The 22,671-nt window shown below is 28.8% G+C and overlaps 2 protein-coding genes across 3 annotated transcripts; one reads left to right on the top strand and one right to left on the bottom strand.

The window, feature by feature from the left end:
- The first annotated feature begins 431 nt into the window (after positions 1-431).
- LOC123218164 (thioredoxin O2, mitochondrial) lies at positions 432-4,159 on the top strand. Its single transcript, XM_044639418.1, has 7 exons — positions 432-764; positions 1,850-1,915; positions 2,008-2,058; positions 2,190-2,269; positions 2,717-2,761; positions 3,199-3,293; positions 3,977-4,159. Exons 1-7 carry the CDS (start codon positions 527-529, stop codon positions 3,984-3,986), a joined length of 585 nt encoding a protein of 194 aa, XP_044495353.1. The 5' UTR covers positions 432-526; the 3' UTR covers positions 3,987-4,159.
- Positions 4,160-13,275: 9,116 nt separating this feature from the next.
- Positions 13,276-15,437, bottom strand: LOC123218617 (protein RGF1 INDUCIBLE TRANSCRIPTION FACTOR 1-like). Of its 2 annotated transcripts, XM_044640122.1 has the most exons (4): positions 14,969-15,437; positions 14,228-14,302; positions 14,000-14,140; positions 13,276-13,886 (listed from the first exon to the last, which is right to left on the bottom strand). In XM_044640122.1, the coding sequence occupies exons 1-4, from the start codon at positions 15,167-15,169 to the stop codon at positions 13,560-13,562; spliced, it is 744 nt and encodes a 247-aa protein (XP_044496057.1). In that variant the 5' UTR covers positions 15,170-15,437; the 3' UTR covers positions 13,276-13,559. The 2 variants fall into 2 exon arrangements, with proteins under 2 accessions (XP_044496057.1, XP_044496058.1); XM_044640123.1 differs by lacking the exon at positions 14,000-14,140.
- Positions 15,438-22,671: the final 7,234 nt, after the last annotated feature.

The raw sequence follows: 22,671 nt of genomic DNA, 5'->3' as shown, positions 1-22,671 counted from the left end.
ATAGTTTGAAAAAGTTAAGAGTTGAAAGCTTTCTCCACGATCATGACTATAGACATGATAATTCAAGCATAAATCTTGAGATTGAGGAGAAATTTTTAACCGAACAAGTGCTCGTTTGTAGTACAAAGACTTGACCCATTTTGTGCCTTTCTTTTAATGGTCTGGCTATGTTGGGCCCAAACTTGGATTTAAAATTGGGCTAAATTGGGTTATGCTTCGATTCAGGATCCAACCATAGTTGCCAAAACTTAATTTCAACAACAATTTTGATGTTTGTTGACTTTTATAGAAAAAGGTACTCCCAAGCACGATGGTTGAAGATGGTGTTGAAAATAATATTTTGGAATATTTGGACGAAAATGTTATTCGATGGCCAAGAATTTGTAAAGATGAGGTATTTCCAGAAAAGCCCTAAAATATAAAATTTTCACTCTAACCTATAATATAATATAATGGCAACTTGCTAAACCTCAAAACGCATAAACCCTCGCACCAGAATCCTATTGCTTTGCCGGCGACAGAGAAAATGAGAGGAAATGCAGTTTCAATTGTGCTGCAAAGATTTCTTCTTCATCGCCAAGTTTCCTTTCTGGGTTCTTCACAATCTCAGCTGAAAAAAACCCTAATTTCAGCTTCAAAATCATTCTCATCACCCACCTCTGTAAGTCCCAAAATACCCATTTCCAATAATCATATTTCTGCCTTCTCCACCCAAAAGATTCCATGTTTTCAGCTCCAGAGAACCCTCTGCTCATCCCCAGATGGTACCCTGTTTTCTTTTTCTTTTTCTTTTTTTTTCTGTTGTTGCCATTGTTGTCAGTTATTCGATTTTGTTGGAATTATATTGCTTCTTTTACTTAGTTTTCTTTTTTTGGCCAGTTTTACTCTTCTGTTAGAAAAATGCAATCTTGTTGTAGGAAAGCCAAGGAATTGAAGGGGTTCAATGCACGATTTACTTGGCAGTTTTTGTCTTGTTATTGGTTTTCTGCTGCCAGCCTGCCATTGTTGCCTGCTATTCTATTGTAATGGCTACATTGCATTGCTTACTTGTATGCTTTTTGAGTGGCTGCAATGCATGTTTTGCTTGGGTGCTTTTTTTCATCTCAATCATGTTTTTGTATCATTAAAAATTCAGTTTTAGTTAAATGATGATGTCAATATTCTAGTTTAAAGTTTTGACATAGAAATTTCATACCATGAATTTATCCCTGATAGCTTTCAAAGACTCTAAATCCTGTAGTAGTTGCTGAATTGTGTATATTAATTGCATTTTAAATGTCTGGTTGTAATTTTCTTTAAAGATTGCTTCCTGTGGACAAGTTTTTGGCTTTTGATTCCATTATCTAGAAGATATATGTGATAATACCTGTAAATTGTCATATATTTCTAAGCAAAGCGATGTTGAACTTGCATCTTGTAGAAGAGGAGATATTTTAAATTCCAGTTGCACCAATAGGTTTAATAATTCATTTGACTTGTATAAATTTTCTTGTTAAATTGATTTTGTTTCACATAATAGGGATTAAGTTTGAAATAAGTTGATTATAATTTCGTAGTCATTAGAATTTTCAGTTATAATAGATTATTTGTAACTCATTTATGGAATCATGGAAAAGGCAGTCAGAAGATACACTCGTGCTAATGTTTATATATCTCTATGGAAAGAGATCTTGACTTTGCATCTTTTAGATTATTTGTGATTTTTTTCTCCATTCTTTGATACACAAATGTGCTAATGTTAAAGGAATAACTAATCAAAAGCTTGATGAAATAGGAGTAAGTTATTGAGGTGTTGATGAATGATTGTAATTACTGCCAAGTCAATGATTTGAATTGGACATCATTTCAGGTGCCTCTAAAATTGTTCTCATCAAGTCAGGAGAAGAGTTTGACAGCTCACTTAGCAAAGTTAAAGGTTCATTCCATTTTTTGTATTTGAAAGTTTTGATCGCTCAACCATTATAAACATCTTCTTGCTCACAATCTTGTTGTATTTGATTGTAATAGATGATTCTATGCCGGCAATATTTTATTTCACTGCTGTATGGTGTGGGCCCTGTAAGTTCTTAGTTTTTTGGCTGGAGTGATATACTGTAAACCATATTTTATTGTCTTCTAAGTTATTTAACCACTTTTCAGTTTTATAAATGGTCTTTTTGAACTTTTTATAAGTGTATTTATCTGTGCAGGCAGGTTTCTATCTCCTGTCATGGAAGAATTGAGTGCAAAATACCCTCATGTAAAGACATATAAGATTGACATTGATCAGGTAGGATCCGTGTTACTGCTATATAGTTGGCTTTTTTTTTTTTTGGGCATTCTGATTTTTGATCATGTTGCTGCTTGAATTATTTACCTTATGTACGACAAAGTATGCGAATCTTTATTATTGCACAGTAAAAATATGTTTTCTATAACTACTTACAAACCATAACACATTGATGGAAGTTTTCTCGTGACACATTTTTTTCCCTGTCCACTGTTGTGGCTGAAATCTTAGTGCAATCTCCTTAATTAAACCAGCATTTAGATAATACTGTAGTGAACAATATATGAGATGAACTACATAGTAGGAGCTTGATTACTCCAGTTTCCCTATCTCAGTTATCATTAGATGTATAGCTGCCTATGAAGGAGTTAAGATTTATTTTGCTTGATGGTAGCTTAACTGTCCTTTTGTCATGTTGCTGGAGCTAATGATGTCATTCTATTGCAGGAAGGCCTTGGAAGCACATTGGGCAAGCTAAATATTACTGCTGTGGTGAATAACTTGTTTCTTTCTTTTGCATTACAATTTTAATATTATTATGTGCATGTATAGCCTTCGGATATAGTCAGCAGAAACAAACTGCTTGAGTTAGTGCATATTTATTTTTGTTTTTATCTTGAACTGTACTGTTCTCTTCATTTATCTTTTGATTGACATTTTTCTCAATTAAGAAATATGCTTCAAGGTTCACCCTTTAAGGTATGAAAAAAAGATAACAGTATTTTTTGCTGTTGTGCCTTTTTCTTCGTATTTACTTGATAATCTTTAGTTCCCTCATTTGTGTTTTTGATGGAAAGAAAATTAATAGTACCTTATAATTACAGGTTTGAAATAATATGGATGATGCTGAATGTTGATTGGCCGTATCATTTTTAGCCTAACTAGTCACTCTTCATTTCTTTGTTGCTAATTTTCTACTTGTGCTGCAGCCAACACTTCTTTTCTTTAATAATGGGAAAAAGGCAGCTGAAATAATCGGTGCGGATGTTGCACGCCTGAAGGACACTATGGAAAAACTTTACAAGTAAAAGTTTGCTCATGTGCTTCGCATTTGTGAAATTGCAAGATTACACATATTTGTGTTTGTGAATCCAATGCTTGTTTTGCTTTTATTTTTTTTTCTTTTTAACCAAGGTAGTTAGCCTTATGGCTTTGATGTTACAACTTACAACTTGAGTCTTGATTAAAAATTATTCTACAGTTTCTAACTTGTAGATTCAACTTTAATAGAATATCAAGAATTAGCAATTCTCAAATGCTAACTTCTGCATTTTCTCAAAGTCTACCCTCAACTCCTTTGGAGAGAGTTAGTTGAAAAACAAAATGCTGATATACGTAAGGAATTGACTGGAATTCAAAATTTTATGTGCTTTAGCTTACCCTTTTTGGGAGATACATAAGATCACGTTGCAAACACTCGTCTCCTCATTGGCTGGTTGTATGTGCTTTTGTTGCACAGGAGTTTTTCCCTTGTTGAATCAAACTAATCTTGGCATTTGTTGAGTCATTTCAGCTGTTCTATATCGATGCCAGAACTGATGGACTTGTATCTACCCCCTTTTTCTGGCCATTCTTCCGGGCCTATTCATTACATCTTGCATCATGCTAAATTGATCCCACAATGATTTTGCAAATGCATCGTTTCTGTTATAGCTATTGTCTGGTTTTGACTCTTAACTGAGCATTCATTTCTATATTTCATTCCAGGAAGAACTGAATGAAGAGAGAAAATCCAGGGAACGATTCTGGAAAAAGATTTTTATATTTGATGAGATTGTAATATTCTCAAGACAGAAGGATCTAAGAACGATGGTACGATACTGCTTTTGTTTAGGCTGGCTCTCTTTTTTGGCCTTTCAAGGCATTATATACCAGACTTGTTCTTAATCATCAGTGAATTTACTTCTTTAAATGACAATTTACAGTGAGTAAATAAGAATATACAAGAGTTTAGTATGGTTTTGCAAAATTGATTCCATAAATAGTGGTTGTTAAAACATGAAATCACAAAATTTATTATATATTTCATTATTTGAGAAAGTTTTTAGTATCATTTAAACAGTCCTATTATCTAATTATATGTTATTATATCAGTTAATATAAATAAATTAATAAAATTTGTGATTAATTAAAAATATAGAAAAGTTATTAAAAAATATTTATATATGTATTTTTTTTTAATGACGGAAAGAACCCTATTTGATTTTGCCGGATGAGTAAATCCAAAATTGGATCCACAACTACTTACCATTTGAATATACCTCAATTTTCATTTTATTCATTATTAATAAGAAATATGACTGCAGTGTGTCATGGGTCTGGCTTTTATTGGGCCTTGGAAACCTGTGACATTTTCTTATAATAAGGGATTGGTGATTGATTGAAAATTCTTTCAACCCAACAAGAAAAACAAGGGTATGGAATGGGGAACGTATTAATAAATCAGGGTTTATTTCGTATACTATCTATATATAACTTTGTCAAATTTTTTTTTTGGAAAGTGTTAAAAACATAGAGATAGATTTAAGTTCAGTCATATTCGTCTTGAATCCTCATTCTACATAAATGAATTGAACTCAAGCATTTAACTTAAGTTTAATTTAATTGTCTTTTACCTTTTTGACAACCCTGAGGTGATATTGTGTATTAATTTAAGCCTAAGTTAGACAATATAGATTGAAATTGAGCTTAAATTGACTTTTGTTTAGATTCAGTTTGATTCAAATTTATCTTTACAAAATTCTTAATATCAAAATGGGGGTGGACATCAAATTATACAATCTGGCAAGTAGAATATGAAATAAACCCTGAAGTGAAGTGGTATTTGCAAGGAAAATATGAAATAAATCGTGAATTGAAGTGATATTTGCAACAAGAGAAAGGGCACCAATCTAGTTGAGAGAAGGTTAAAATAAAATAATTGATTAGAGATGGGAACAACTTGGTGGGGTTTTCAGAAAGAGATGAATTATACTGGGAAAGAGGTGATGGCAACTGGCAGGGAGTCCATTGGTCAAAAGACTAGGACAATCATGGAGCCTGAAAACTTCTGATTTTGTGACAGTTTTTGGGTCCATTTCCATCTCAATTTTCATGTTTTCTCGCAAGTACTTTTGACTGGAATGTCTGGTTCATACATATAACAATATCCCAAACTTTATACCATCAAAACAATGCATAACGTTCAAAGTTAAATACTATAAAACCCTCTTGCATTACCGCACTGATAGGAGAAATAAAAATGAAGGGAACTGTCATTTTGTTCACAATTGGTTAAAAAATAGAAATCATAATTATGAAATTAGAGGACTCTATTTGATTTTATATTATTATAAATGAATTTGAATATATTTGTTAATACTTTTTAATATATCTGTACTAACTAAAATAAAAGATTTTAATGATAGACTAGTAGTTAGACTCTACCTTTAAGGAGTTGTTGAATTCTATTATAAAATAGAAATAATATGTCTTCAAAAACTTTGATTCTTAAATATCAAGGGAAATATAATAACATCACATAACATGTGATATAATGATAGAGATATTTCAATTACAACATGTGACTCTCTCTTTTCATAATATTTTTTATGAGTAATATAAATATATATATATATATATATATATATATATATATTAATAATAAATACAAATATTAATATATAATTAAATATTTATTATTAATTTAAAATTATTCAATCATTTTAATAGATACAGCTAGGCGAGTAAAAAATGTAAACCACTATAAGAGAAAAATACATCACAACCTTGATTCATAGCAGGAGACATATATGACCCTACTTTGTGAAAAAATTGATAGTGGTGATTGGTAGGTAGAGATGTGGTTGGTGAAACTTTTTCTTTTCTTTCTCTTTATTTCCTGTCACTTGCTTCTACTTTATGTCTTGGCTGATGATGTAGTGTAGGAAGGAGGTAGCCATTGTTGAAGAAAGAAGCCTACATAATAAAAGCTTCCATGGATGGCCCCAATAATTTGCGGATCCATATTTGCATGTGCTGTGTTGGAAGTGAACATCACTTCATCTATAAAGTATGACAGACAGGATCCCGCTTCCACATCAATGGACAAAAACCACGCTCCCTTACCCTAATGAATGAATTGGTAGGGATAAAAAATTGTAAGCTATTTAAATTTAAGTTTTTTTTTTTTTTTTTTAAAGATAAAAATCTGATAGGATTTTTGTTAAAAATAAAAATTCTAACATATAAACATATTATACACATTAAATTAATTTTCGGATGATTGTTTTCTTTATTGATTTTAAAATGGCATCCACATTTGAAGAATCAATTGAATATACTTTTAATAAATACTATCTCTAGATATTATTAATAATTTTTAAATTAATATAAATAATAAAAAATTTTAACATATATATATATTTTTTTACTCTTTATATTGTAATAATTTATTTACTAACAAATTCTTATATCATTCCTTCGTTCAAAAGAATTATGCATTGATATACTAAAATTTGCCCTTTATCCTCCGTGCACTCACCGGGACAGCGCCACCACCAATTGTTGAAGCTTTCCATGCGTCGGGTTTTATGGGTGGAATAGTAGCCGATTTCAACAATTTTGTGGTTGGAAATAATAAATAAAATTAGCTAAATTATGAAAATAAAATTATAAAAAAAAAAGAAGGGAGACAGGAAGCTTGTAAAAAACCAATGGTAACAGCAAGGTATGCTGCTGAAAAATAAAAACAAAATTAAAAAAATAAGCCGTCAAGAAAAAAAATAAAGAAAGAGAGTGCAATGACCTATAGTCTATAGCTTATAGGTGTAACAATTTGTATGACAACCAACCAGCTGTTCTGCTTCTGGCTTCTGGCTTCTGGCTTCTGCTTCTGCTTCTGCTTCAGAAGCAGCTGCCACAAGTTGAATAAAAAGGCTGACGAAGTGCAGGGGTATGAATACGATAGAGATGGGCTGTCTGTGTCTGTCTGTCATTGCGATTTACATGTCACAGCTTCGGAATCATCTTATTTTTCAAATTTGATTTTTAAAACATTCCAACTCATTTTCCTCCAATTCAAAACGAATGAATCGATTTTAAATGAAGTTTTACTTAGATATCTAAAATTTTTAATTTATTTAATATAATAATTATAAAATTAATAATTAAATTTAAATTTTATCTTATTTGAAAATATTTTCTCATTAAAAAAAAAAATTGATCCCTTGGGTTGTGGTGGGCCAAGCCAAGCCTCACAAATATTTTTATCCCTCGATGAATTTATTCTAGTTTTAAAGATTGTATTAAAAGAAGTCGCTCCATTTCTTTTTCTTTTTATTAATTTCTTTTCCCTTCTCTTTATTTCATGTCTCCTAAAAGTCTCTCACGGTCTCACCTCATCTATTTCTTCTTAGAATTTGCCCTTCTTTTTTTTTTTTTTTAATCTTTTGCAAATAAATCAATCATTGGCAAATTTAACCTCAACCACCCCTCACTTCACTCTTTATTAATACTATTTTTGTGCCATAAAATCACATTTCACGTTCAACATTCATTCTTCTTTATTTTTTTAATCCAATAATATTATATATATATATATATATATAAATGGTAGATTTTCATAGCAAATATCGACAAATCAACTCATCCTTTTACATCCAAAATTCAAGTGAACACTCAAAACCACAACAAGTCACAGTGTAATGTTCGATAACATTATATGGTTAATTTTGTACTTTCCTTTATTTAACATAAATTCTCTGGCAACCGAGCAAGTTTTTGGAACTTACTACTTCAATCTCCATTCGGCAAAATTATTGTGGCCAATTGGGAAGTTCATATTAATTGACCAACAAATTAAATTAAAATTAAAATCAAATTTCAAAGTGAAAGTTGGCTGGGGCACCCCACATCTTGTTCTTGATTGGGTCGGATAGCCTGCTTCACGACTCACGAGCCTGCATGAAGATTGGCCGTTGAATTTTTTTTATTCGATCTTTCAGATAATGACAACAACTCTAATCAAATCAATCACACTGTGACCGACTTCAACTTTTTTGATTTCCTCGAACTTATTCCTCCTTGAAATGCACACAAATAATCTTGGAATTCTCATCTAAGCCCATCATCTGCCCATGTTTAGGCCCATGGGCTTTCTTTCCTTTTCCTTTTCCTTCCCTTTTTTATTTTTAATAATTATTGTTCTAAGGTTGATTTAAGGGGGGTTTTATCCAAGTTAATCCAACTTTTAATCTAATGCTTAGATTGAATTAGTCCATCTTGATCCAGCGCTATAATTTAGTAGTTTAAATTAAATTTTATTTATTCAATGATACTATTCATTTCTTTTATGACATTAACTACCATGGCTTTGATCCGATTTGAGTTTGAACTCAAATCCATCGATAAATTGATTTGATTTTGCCCCTCTAAACCGTAATCTCATTATATATTATTATGCAATCGGATACACATATACTCTCACATATCCACGTGTTTTAGGATAAATTTTGTAAACATTTGAGCTTGAATTTGTTTAAATTGATGGGAGATGTTGTAAAATCATTGACATGATATATAATTCTATTTATCCCCTTTTTTTAACATTTTTTGACCTCCTCTCTCCTTGTAAGAATAATTCTAATTTAAATATGCTCTTAGTGAATTATTATTATTCCAATTAAACAAGATGAGAATATTCATAATTAACCAAATATGATTCCGATTGCGTAGAAAAGGATAGTTTTCTTTTATTGCTACGAATGAAACTAGGAAAATTATTTTAGTCTTTTTATTGTCATGCGATAGAGATTTTATCCGTGTTCCTTGATGAGAAGTGAATAGTAGATATTATTTAATAAAAAATCTTATAGTTAATCGTTAATTGTTTGGATAAGTTTTTTTGGTTTAACACTTTTCGAGATGACATCGAACTAATAATAAAAATTAAAGAGAAAAATAATTAAGATACCATATTATATAAATTTATTATTTAAGTATATGATTAAAACGATATTTTAAAATATTTTATTTATTTTCTAAAGAAGTTTCACTATGTACAGAAGTCTCTCTCATTGTGCCTAGGTTATAATTTTTTTATTATTTTTTCTTACACTTTTTTTTTTTAAAATTTATTAAAGAAGGAGAGTAGAATGTGACAAACCATGTGAATAATCTGACTCCACTTGCCTAATAATATGTTCTCCATTGCGATAAAGCTCCAAAAATATCACTCAAATTATAACTGTATGTATTGATGTATAAGCAAGTGGCATTCCAAGAAGAAGCTTTATGTTTCCTTGTTGGCAATTCAAAGCCCTTCGGCACTTTCCCTCTCTTCAATTTCAATCCCTTATGGGCATTTTTTTCTCCTTTCCCTTCTTTTGAGTGGGGTTTTCTTCCCTCTATTTTTTAAGAATTAATCATCCCCCCTTAACTTTTATTGATAGGGTGATCTTATCCTAATTGATTTGATTTGAATAAATTAATTTTGAATTCAATTTGATAACTCAGGTTAAAATCAACTTGTTTATCTATAAGATGATATTATTTATCTCCCTAAAAACATAATTTATCTCTTTAATAATATTGTTTACTCTACTTATTGTAGATCTAATTCAAACTAAAAATAACTTTAAACTTAATTTGAATTGAATCTATCTATACACTTTGGTAGGAATTTTTATCTCTTATAGATATTTTGTATCTTCTTTCCCTTATTTTGAGTATGATTTTTATTTTTATTTTTTAAGAATTGATTCATCTCCTCATAACTCCTATTGAATCTAAACTATTTTGATTTGAACAAATTTTTTTTTGAATTAAAATTTTAGTTTAGTATATTATATTAAGATTAATTCATTTATCTATTTGATAATACTATATATGAATTCAAATGGGTTTAAACAAAGTATTATAAATTCAATTTAAATTTAAATAATTTTTAATTAAGTTTGGTTTTAGTCTCACCCTCATTTTGAGATTAAAAGAGAAATTTGAAAGTGACTTGTTGTCAGCAAAATTAAGACCGAGACCGAGACCGAGACCGAGACTTGGGTTTATTACCATTGTCACTTTCGTAAGCTTACAACACATCACGATTGGAACTAGTCTATCTATCAAGTGAGGCACCACTTTCTTTCCCTCTCTTGGTTAGATTTGAATTGAATTTAGTTTAAATAAGTTTGAAACAAATTAACTCATTACAAGTTCAATTGAGTTTGAGTTACTTATCAAAATTTTTAATTAAAAATTTTAATACAAAATAACGACGTTTTGATGAATATGTATTAAAATGATATCATTTTAATAACGAAATAGTAAAAAACTCGAGTTTAAAACGAGCCAAACCGAATTTAAATTGAATTCGAGTTTGATTCCACAAGCTCGACGAACTCTACTATATACAAATTGAATTGAGTTTGAGTTTGATTCGGTTCAAATCCAACCCTAACAACAATGAAGCACAAATTCCCCCGTCTTTCTTCTTTTTTATTTGCCTTTGTGAATGCCTAATTCTTGATCAATTTCTCTCATAATTCATAATTTTTTTTAAAGAATCAAAGTCTTTTTTCTTATCATTTCGTAAGCAGCAAACAGAAAAACATGCAATTCATCCTAATTCATTAAAAGAAAAAAGCTATTTAAAAAATAATTAATATTATTCAAATATTTTTTTTACATGTATTATTACAATGAATAATACATTCAAAAATTTTGTACCTAATATGCTTTTCACTTTAGAAATGACACATAGGAATGGGAAGTGAAGCTGTTCATGTACTTGATGGTCAAAGGGTAACAAGTAAAACCAAATGTAGATGGACAACATTTTTGTGTATCCTGTCAACCTTTTGTACCAAATTTCACTCTCCTTTTTCCCACTCTTCACCCCCACCACTCCCACTGCAACATATGATTTATCAATTCGAACATAAATAATATTATAAAACAAAAGGGTTATAGGTTTTAACAATGAAAACAATATTTAAATATATTAAACTATCATATTTTTACTATTAAAGAAATTAAATCTTGTTTTTTGTTTTTATTAAATAATTTAAACTTTCAAACTTTATTATTAAAAGAACCACACTTTCTTAATTTCTTATGGAATAAACCAAATTTTCATTATTTTTAATTACGGGTATTAAATTAATTATCTTATTTTCAAAACAAACAATTTGTTCATTTTTATAAAAACAATTTGAATGCACATTCTCTTCGATTTAGAAAAAAAATGATAGTTTGATATCTTTAGATTTTTTTTAACGATCAATGCTTACTCAAATTATCTAATTATATCAAATAAATAAAACTCTATTTGAATCAAACCATCCAACCATACTTCTAAATATTATTATCCCATTTTGAATATGAAAAAAGTTCATTGAAATTTTGGTTTCTAGTAATGTCGACCTCATTTTAAAAAGATATTTATAGATACAGTGTAGAGACATTTACAAAAGGCTGACTAAATTCAATAATAGAAAAAAATGAATATTCAATTGGGTCAATCCATTTCCTTGATTAGAAGGACATGATATTGAAAACTTACCAAACTTGCGTTTAACTTATCCCGTGAACCATCCATCATTAATTCCAAGAATTTCAAGTTTACGTGATACTTGACCAGCTAATCTTTGAACAAAACTCTTGAATGTTTTTGTTTTCTTCTCAAATTTTGAAACAATATTGGCCCATGTCCTTTCTCATTTTACATTTTTATCTTTACCATACATTCAATTAAAACCCCAAATTATTTTGGCTTTGACTACCTCATCATTTAACGTCTTTTCCATATTTTACATGTGGACGAAATGTATCAACTTTCAATCACATAAGAATTTTCAAATCTCTAATTATGTCAGAGTATTACGGTTCCAAGTATAAGATATAAAATTTAAATCTCACATCAAAAAATATATAGCATTCAAATTGTGAACTAAATGATTATGATTTGAATAAGATGACAAATTTCGTTATCTTCTACAATGATTTCCAAATCTTAGGGGGGAAATGTTAATTTTTTAAACTTTGGATGAGAGAAAATTATGAGATTTTCAAACTGAGAGAGATAAAGATAATAAAACTTTAGTTTTTAAATTTTTTTTGTTAAATGACAATTTTATTTTTAACCTTAACTAAGATTTTAAACGGATGAGTAAGACTTTTAATTTTTCAAACTTCATGGGGTGTGACTTTAAGAATACACCTGAACTTGGATGGGAAATAGACCTTTGACCTTTGAATAATATGTTATTCATAATTTTACCTATTTTACTTATAAAATATGTTAATATTTGATCATTCAAAGATTGTCTAATCTTGCTTTGGGATTCAAACTCGAGACTTTGTGAGACTATATGACATTCAACTTTGTGAGACTATATGATTCAATGTTTTTTAACATTTACATGATTTAAACAAATTTTTTTTATGACAAGGAACCCCATTTAACAAAACTCGACCACTTAGTCGATAAATCTTAGAGAGATTGATCCTACAACCTTCCACCAAAACCTTTCAATTTAATATAGATACATATAAAGTTGTTAATGCATGCATTAAAGTCAATTTATGAGAGTATGTTGTTGAATCTAGATTCTCTAAATTCACACTTAAACTTTCACGTCCTATCCAATTTTTCTTAATATTGATGGTTCAAACCCCAAATGTAATTTTGTTAGATAAAAACATTGTAACATTACTGAATTGGTTGATTCAGTAATTATTATTAACTAGCACTTAACATTTGCCATCTAGCAAAGATTTACCTCAATTCTCTATAATAAAAAATAAAAAATTACCGATTAGGTCTAGAAGCATTTCCTCTTCTCCTATTTAAAATGAGAATTATATTATCTCCATTCGGTAATACATATCTTTATTATTATTATTTTTTCATGAGAAAATTTGAGGAAATGACAACTAAGGACAGTTAATAAGCTAAAAAGGTTATAGAAATAACACACACACACACACACACACTCACTCTCTCTCTCTCTCTCTCTCACACACATACATACATAAGTATGTATACTTGCAAGTTCCATTACATGATCAAGTACAAAATTGGTGAAATCAAGAGACTAGCTAACAATTTGGCTCAAATCTCTCTACATTCACCTATGGTCAGCAACAGAAATGCTCTGATCGAATTCGAAAACGAAAACAAGAACAGAAAATGAAATCTCCCATCCTAAATTACATCGTGATCAATTAATCCACAGCCGTCAACCCTATAAGCGTCCTAATTAATTAATAATATGTATTTATAGATAATCTTATTGTTAATCCCATGCTTAATCTAAGAAAGAGGAGCCCTCTGAGGGGCACCCTTTCTCCTGTTGCTCAGGGACAGAACAATCCCCGGGAGAAAACCCTTTTTCTTCTTATTAACCACAACTGGTGCATGTGAAATCTCCGAACTGCCCATATTGTCATTGGAACACGAGGAATTTTTGTCCTGCAAAGGATCCTCAAGGATGGAGTTTGACGTAATTAGACCATCGTCATCGATAATCTCTGAACCGTCCACTCTCAATCCCTCAATTTGTGAAATTGCAAAGTCGGATTCATGAATCCTGAAGAGAATGCTTGAGAGATCTTGCCCTCGATACACCATGTAATCAACCTATATATATATATACACAGAGAGAGAGAGAGAGAGACACACACACAGGTATATCAATCAGTCACACTTCCAAGCTAAGTAAACACCTTAATTATAAGGAGAAATTCAAAAACCTTGCAAGAAAGAGAGCAGAAATGGAAAGAGTCCTGGAGAATCCTGTCACAAGTGAAACACATATTGGCAGAGCCCTTACAGGACCTGGATTGAGGCCTCTGATTCACAAATATGACCTTGGCATGGTTAATTGTATAGGGCTGCCACCACGGTTTGCACAAATTAGCATCACCAGCATCGGATGCATATACTACCAATCAATTCGCGAATAAAAATATTACAAGTACCTGAATGAAGGAGCAGTCGATGAGCTTCTCGAGATCGCCTAATCGAACCACATCGTGGTAAACATACCGTCGCACCTGTGACACAACATCCAAATCGAATAAATTGTTAAAATTAGGGGAAATTAAATTTGGTATTTTTTTTACAAATTGTGATTGAATTTTAGGTGAAAAGTTAGGCAACCAACCGCCCATGGTCATGGTAAAAACATTAAATGAAAGGAGAAATTAAATTTGCAGTACGGTCATAAGAATAGTAATTGAATAGAGAAAAATTGAGTCAAAGTTTCACTTTCTTTGAAAGCAACAGCTGAGGGAAGGTCTGCAGAAAAAATGGATAAAAAGGAAGGTCTTCTTATATATATAATATAGGAAACAACAATCTCCAAAAAAGTAAGAATGATACAGGACCTGAACATTAAACATTCTTGAAGACTGGGAAAAATACCAAAACAAATAATTTAATTATTAATAATTTCTACAAAAAAATGTAGCCATATTCTCCTGTACTGAATTTTTAGCATCTACCAGATGGATTTGGATGAATTTTATTATTAAAAAAAAAAAAAGTTCCATGGAGGAAATTAATTCAAGAAAATTGGACAAGGGTATGATTTGATTACTCAAAAAAGTTTCAAAAATTGCCCTGGAAAATCACCGAGATTCAACAGAGAAGAATTAATATATCAGAATTGAAAGAAAAAAAAAGAACAAAACTTTTAGCAGAAGAAGAGAGAAGTGAACCTGGAGAAGGGGATGAGAGCAATGAGAAGGCAGGCAGTGGGGGCAAAGACTGAGGCAACAAACGAGGCAAAACACATTCTTCTCATTCTTCCTGCGGTTTTCGTGGAAGCCACAGGCTCCAAAGAAAGTCTCAGCCATCAAACCCTGAAGCCATGCAGGCTTATTCATCCCCCCACCATGAGAGTACTCCTCTCTTCCCATCGAATCAATTTATCAGGCCTTTCTCTGTGGTTTTTCTGATAAATTTATAACTACTACCTCTTGCTAGATTAATATTACTTAGTCTGGCTTAGTGATTTTGAAAACCCTACTCAGAAAACAAGACTTGTGCAAGTTTGCATATGGAGAACAGGTACATATTTAGTGTAATTCTATCAAATTTATATGGTGGATTTGACAGAATTCTTGTCGTTTCTACAGAGAGAGAGAGAGAGAGAGCAGGAAGAAGAGAGAGGAGGAGAGAGGACAATGACGGTGCATTGTACAAGTGTGAAGTGTAATGCTTAAAACAAACTAGAAACTACCCTTTAGGGGTTTTTTGTTAGTTTTTAAAGTTACAGGGCTTTTTTGATGGAATGGTTTATATATTTGTCTCTTTTTGAATTAATTGCAATCTTAAACTTTTAAGGAATAATCCCAGCCGTTACTTTGACAGATCCGAATTCTCAAACACTATATTATTTTCAAAAACTACTAAAAACTCAACCAATAAGGGGAGTTTTATTTATATAATATGATAAGGTTATTAACAAATATTGCAATTAATGATCCCAAAAGGTTTTAAAGCATAGGGGGTGGTTTTGTTAAATTTGATAGTTCTAGGGTAATTTGTAATTAGGTTAACCAGAGGAGGGATTTGGTTTAGAAAATATTTTATTTTTGTCTTAAAAAATTAATAAAAAATATAATTATAATATTATCAAAATTATAAAGTGATAATTAGATTATCATCTATATTATTTATTGTATCATTATAATTAATAAAATATTATTATAATTTTTTTATTACTAATAAATCAAATAAAATAATATAAATAATAAAAAATAGATTATGAAAATAATTTTTATTAATTAGTAAGAACTTGAAAAGCTGATGTACTATTATTTTGTATGAATTGAAGTAATAATTAAATCATGTAAAATGATTTCATATAAAATTAGGGGAAAATGGAATTAAATTTAAACATTGTGACAATTTTATAAAAGTTTATATTAGTTGCCTGATTCAAATTTTGTTAGGCTTTTCTTATAAGAAAGTTAATCTTGTACAAGGATACGTGATTTTTTAGCCATATAAACTGAAGATATTTTATAAATTATAAGAAATTTCATAAATTTAAATTTAAATAATCAAAGCATCCCAGTTTCTTTTTTTTTTTTTTTTTGAAAACGCGCTTGCTAATGTTATCAAATTAATAAAAAATATTTTATATACTTATTTTATATAAATAAATAAATATTTATTTATTATTATATAATTAAATATTATTTTATTTTTAATTTAAAATCATTCAATTATATGATGAAATACATATTAATTTATATATTTAAAATAGATATACATAATTTAATTTAATTGTAATCAAATAGATAAAAACTAAAGTTTAAAATAATGTTAACTAAAATTACTCTAAATTTATCTCATTATTGTTATTAAATAAAAATCTAACATATTTTTTTAAAAAGAAAAAAAAAAACAAAATTAGTTTGAGAGTCGAGGAGAGAGACAGACAGAAGATACCTATTTTACCACTACATTTTTTAATTCTTGCCTTGACCGCCCAATTTTGTTAATTTGCCAAATTGCCCTCCCCATTGTTTTTTGTTTTTTTTTTTTAAGTGATTGGGTCCCTAACTCTCTTCTCTGGTAAATTGGCTTCACATCCTTTAATTAATGAAATTAAATAATTATCGACATCATTAATTAGATTAGATTTGAGTTTTTTACTCTTTTTATTGTTTAAGACGTTTTTGGTAAGTTTAGATTTGTTCAAAGATTGAATCAAATATTTAAGATTAACATATTAGGAAATATCTGAAAATGAATCTTAATAAAGCCGTTTCAAGGGTTATGTTACCTTTGTGAGGACCATTCGATTGTCTCTCAAAAAGATACAAAATATAATTGAAGGGTTCAAATGGAAAATATTCTCAAATTTATGATATCGATTATTTGGATGCCATAATTATTAGTTTGAATACCCATTAACAAATCTTGCTTCATTTTTCTTCTTCTTCTTCTTCTTCTTCATTCCCATTTGAAACTTTAATTGAAAATCTCTCTTCATTTTCTTCTCTGGTCTTCTTCGAAAATCTAATTGAAAATATCCCTTCCTTTTTCTTCATATTCCTTTAGAAATCTAATTTAAAATTTATCTTCCTTTTTTCCATTCTCCTTCCTAATCTAGGTGAAAATCTTTATTCCTTATTGTCTTCTTCCTTAGGAAATCTCCATTTGTTTTTCTTCTTTCTCGCTGAGAAATTTGCCTTCCTTTTTCTAATTGAGAATACTAGATTTGATGATGCATTTTTTTAATAAATCAATGTGAGAAAATCATCAATAATACGTATAGGTGGGATTTACTAGTTTGCCATTTTCGTTATGGACGGACGATAATACTTTTAATTGTGAAGAAGAATCAATTACAAACTTTTTTGCATGAATAATTTTTCTACAGCATTTGGTGTGATAGTGGCAGTGACTGTGATGACATAAACAAAGATTGGGCGTTGGTGATGATGGATGGATACAAGTGCATCTCATCGTTTTCTACTTTTGGATCTTTCATTGGTGATGATGAAAATGTGGGTGGGGTGCTGCTGGAACTGATAAAGACGAGGGAAGCGAGTGAAAAGCTGGTGAGAATGTGTTGTGTTGTGGTGGTGCTGAAGAGGAGGGCAGCGAGTAAAGAGAAGGAAAAATAAAACAGAAAACATAATAAAATTATAATTAATATTTACAGTGAGTTTAGGAATTTTATATAATTTTAATAAAAAGAGTAATATTACTAGGTATAATAGATTCTGAGTACACTCATAATTATTAAATATTATTTTATTATTAATTTAAGATTATTCTATTATTTAAAAATATATAGCAAAGATCTTTTTATTTATATATTTAAAATACATAGACATAATTTTATTATAATAAAAAAAAAGTAAAGATAAGTTAGTAATTTTGCTAAAAAAGACAAATTAGTAATCTATGCTAAAAACCGAATGGTTTGGTCGCGCTAACGGAATAGGTAGAAGGGTTGAACAATAGACTTTTCAAACTTTGAATTATTTTCTTTTATCAAAGTTTGGGTGAGAATTGGAGATTTGCCGTTGTAAATGGGTTTGGTGGTACGGCTCCCCTTTATTATATTTTTATTTAATTCCATCGAATATCTGAATTTATTATTTGTTTATTTATTGAATGACTCGAAACACCAAATTGTAGTCTTCCCGTCCTGTCTAATAATTTTGGGAAATGTGCAATATTATATTTTCAATGGTTCATTTAAGCGATTAATTAAATATTTAGTCAATTAACCTAACCACCATTAAATTATGACTAATAAATTTAAAAATTGCTGCAAAAAAATACAAAGTAAAATAATTTTTAAATGCGAACCAACTCATAACTTATCATTAATCAAATAAAATTAAAGAGAATAATTTATATGAAATCAAATTCCAAAGCAAAAGAAAAAATGAATTGCACATGGGAATGCCAAACATGTGCAACAAGCTTTCCCAAATATTCTCTTTAAATTTTCTATTTTATTTATTTTACAATGATTTTTTCTTATAAGGTTTCTAAATTTTTTTTCTTGACGGTTATTTACAATAATTATTTTCTTTACTTTCTTTTAATCAAAGATTATACGAAGAGTTATTATCCAATCAAAACTAATTTGTCGAGTAATTCTATCATCCAAAAATTAATAATAAATTATTATAATAATTTTGGTTTATCATAATTTATTGGTTATTACACATCCCATTAATAACATAATTTGATAATTATGCCTAACAATTTATTTTATGTGAAAAAAATATACATATTGTAACACAAGTGACAGTATGAATTATTTTGAAAATATGGGCCTAAAATAGTTTTTGCAATCTCAAAAGCCCAGAAAGGCCCAATAGGCCATCTTCTATAAGGCCAAAATATTATAGTAATTAATTAACACAAAGTAAGTATAAATTCAAACGGTCTCTTTTACATGAACATTAACTTTAATTACATGGCTTTTCAATCTAAAATTGCAATATTTATAGTAAATAGAGTATGAATTTTAATTTCCTCATCTTCAAACTTATTTTCATGGAAATAAATTATTGAAGATAAAATTATCAAGTATTATTGATTTGTATTTTAAATGCGAAAAAGACCAAAATGATATAATTATTTGAATATTTATTTATCTCTCTCAATTTGGCATATAAAGAAAAAAAATTAGCAGTTTGAAATAAACTTTCTTTGGGTAATGAATGATCAGTGCCCAAAAAACATAAGTATAAATAAACAAGGGTTGAACTCTACATTAGGTTTACACATATATAACAAACTTATAAATCTTATATTGTTTACTATCTTATAAGGCTGAATCAATCCATAGCATATTCAATTCAGACCATCAAAACTCAAGAGATGAAAAAAAGGAGTTATACACATAATGAAATATATATATATATATATATATCTCCTCAAGAATTTTTAATGAAAGTAAAATATATTTCACTAATATTTAAAAACTTAATGTATACTCTCAAACAGATAACAATCAAAAGAGTTATCAAACAATCTCTCTCTCTCTCTTTTTTTTTTTTTTTTCTGGTTAAATAGATTGAACTCCCATATTTTTTTATTAAATGCATTAAACACTTAAAATTTTCAATTAAAGAAACCAAATTTTCTATTAAAAAATCCAAATTTTTATATTTTCTGATAAAAGAGATCAAAATCTCAATATTTTCTATTAAAAGTACTAAACAAATATAATTAAAATTGTTTATTTTACTCTATTTTTAAAGCAAAATAATTAGTTTAATACTTTTAACAATGTATAGTGAATGCTTATTCCTTTTAATTGATAATTGAAAATTTTGGTTAATTTAAAAGTTCAATTTTTTTAATGAAAAAATTAAGTTTGGTCCATCAATAAAAAAAAAAAAAAATGTAATAATTGAATACTTTAAATGTTGTTTTTCCCATGCCAAAAGATTTATTTCCACTTAAGGTTTAGTCTATTTCTAAACTTTCATTTGTTAAATTTCAAAAATTTAAATACTCTTTCATCAGTCATTAAAGTTAACAAAATCTATTAAATCTAAAGATATAATCATCATTTAAACAGCAAAATAAAAGACATAAAAAATTTTCTTATTTCTCTCTTTTAATTTTAAAAATTAACAATTTTCTCTTAATCATAAATTTACAAAAGTTATATTTTCCCCTATTGGGGTTTACTTTTCTTGCTCCCATTTTTTGACTACCTTCTTTATCTCCGACCAACTACCCATGCCCAGTCTCTCTCCCTCCCTCCCTCCCTCCCAACGATCTCTCTTCCAGCCTTATCGTCCATAAAAAATGAAGTGACCAAAAATGAATCAGACAAATCATCCTTTGAAAACGAAGAAGATGAATTGTTTGTCGATGTGTTGTCTTCAATGGACGATTTGCCTATCTTTGTCATCATGACAAATCGTCTGTCATGATTAGTCAACGCTAGCAAGGGCCTTCACACAGTTCATCATCGTGACAAATCATCTATCTTTGTTTTCTTCATAACAAATCATGATGAAAGGAAAAAAAAAAAAGCAAAATCCATAACAAGATGATTTGTTGAAAATGAAGAAAACTTCGCCCATCTTCGATAGATGAAGAAAATGAAGAGACTGGGAATAGGCTGTCGATCAGAGACAGAGAAGGTGGCTGAAAAATGAGAGAAAGAAAAGTAAACTCTAATATGGGGAAAATGTAATTTTTTAAAACTTAGGGTTGAGGAAAAATTGTTAGTTTTTAAAATTAAGGAGTGAAATGAGATAAAATTTTATTTCTTTTTATTTTATTGGTTAAATAACAATTATATCCTTAGATTTAACAAATTTTGTTAATTTTTATAATTAATAAGTGAATATTTAAATTTTTTAAATTTAGTAGGTAAGAGTTTGAGAATAGACTAACCCTTGATTGGGAATAAGTGTTTTGGCGTTTTTCAAATATTCTACATATAATCATGAAAATTTGGAGGCACAAAATAATGCATGAATAATTCTATAATTTAATTATTAATCTACATTTTATTTTGGCATATGCATGATACTTATGCGATACATAGTCATGCAACATATATAATTAAAAACATGAATTTATGATGAAATAACCCTAATTGTGACATGAATCTTAACTATAATTGTCTGACTGACCCTCAATTACAATTTTCAACCCATTGATTTCTTCAAATAACCCTCAACTCAACATTTAATATATAAATTAAAGTAATTTATAACCAATGAAATCGAGAAAGGAAAATTGATATATTCGTCCATAAAAGAATTGGATTATCTTAATTTCTCTCAAAATTAACATAATACACTGATAAATCACAATTTGAAAGATAGACAATTACCATTTTATTAAAATTCGAATATAATATAAAATGTCTTGACATTCGAATAAATTAGATTGATCACATTTTGGATCATTATTTCTTTTATTTTATTATAAGATGCTTAAATTGTTTATATATTTTTAATTTATGTGCTTAAACTTTTATGGTTGGTATTCCCATATCAACTATGGGTGGCTGACAAAGATAAATGTCTTGACTTGACATGTAAGCAGCAGCTTTCCCCCATAATTTATTCAATAATGCCAATGTCAAAGAAAGCTAATCATATGCTAGTGATACACAGCTAAAGTTACAAGTATAACTACAGTATGATACAATTGTAACCTACCACATATGGAATAAGTTGTTAAGGGATTAAATCTCAAGTGTAGTATAGAGTCAATTGATAGACGATTTAGATTCAATTCTACATTTTCATAAAATAAACTTTACTATACATACTAATACTTTTTTGAAAAGATTGGGTTCGAGTCAATCTTAACCAAAACAAAATAAATTCAAATTTTGCTTAAATCTATTATAATAAATTTGAATTGATTAAAGATATTTTAATTAAACTCGAATCAAATTACTAAACCAAAATTTAAATTTAAATTTAACTTAAATTGAATGGAATGCTCGTTCAAAGTGAATTGATACCTTTGTAGGAAGGTGGCGGAGACCCGGTTGCTGGGCAATTATTTGTTCCATATTACCTGAAATTTGTTAATTGATCGTGACAAGCCATCCATAGGAGATAATTAATTTGGCCAAACTTAATTATTGTATCTTAAACTTGTTTAACTTCACTACAAAGATTTATTTATTAATCAATCTGAAAATTATTGACTACTGTTACATGATGATAAATATCAATTAATAATTTGATTAATATTTAAGTTTATTAATATCAAAATGCTTCGAAGGGTTCAAAGGTTTTGAATTTTTTTTTTCAAAAATTTAACATGAAATAGACTAAAATATTAATTAAGGAAATATACACCGTTTTAAAGTATATAATTAAATATTTAAATGATATATTATTATGTAATTATATATTATTTTATCTTTAATTCAAAATCATAAATTATATAT

Source organism: Mangifera indica, chromosome 6 (assembly GCF_011075055.1).
Source record: "Mangifera indica cultivar Alphonso chromosome 6, CATAS_Mindica_2.1, whole genome shotgun sequence".
In the NCBI taxonomy this organism is placed as follows: Eukaryota; Viridiplantae; Streptophyta; class Magnoliopsida; order Sapindales; family Anacardiaceae; genus Mangifera; species Mangifera indica.
Note: the sequence above shows the minus strand (reverse complement) of the source record. Positions and strands in the feature narration are given on the sequence as shown.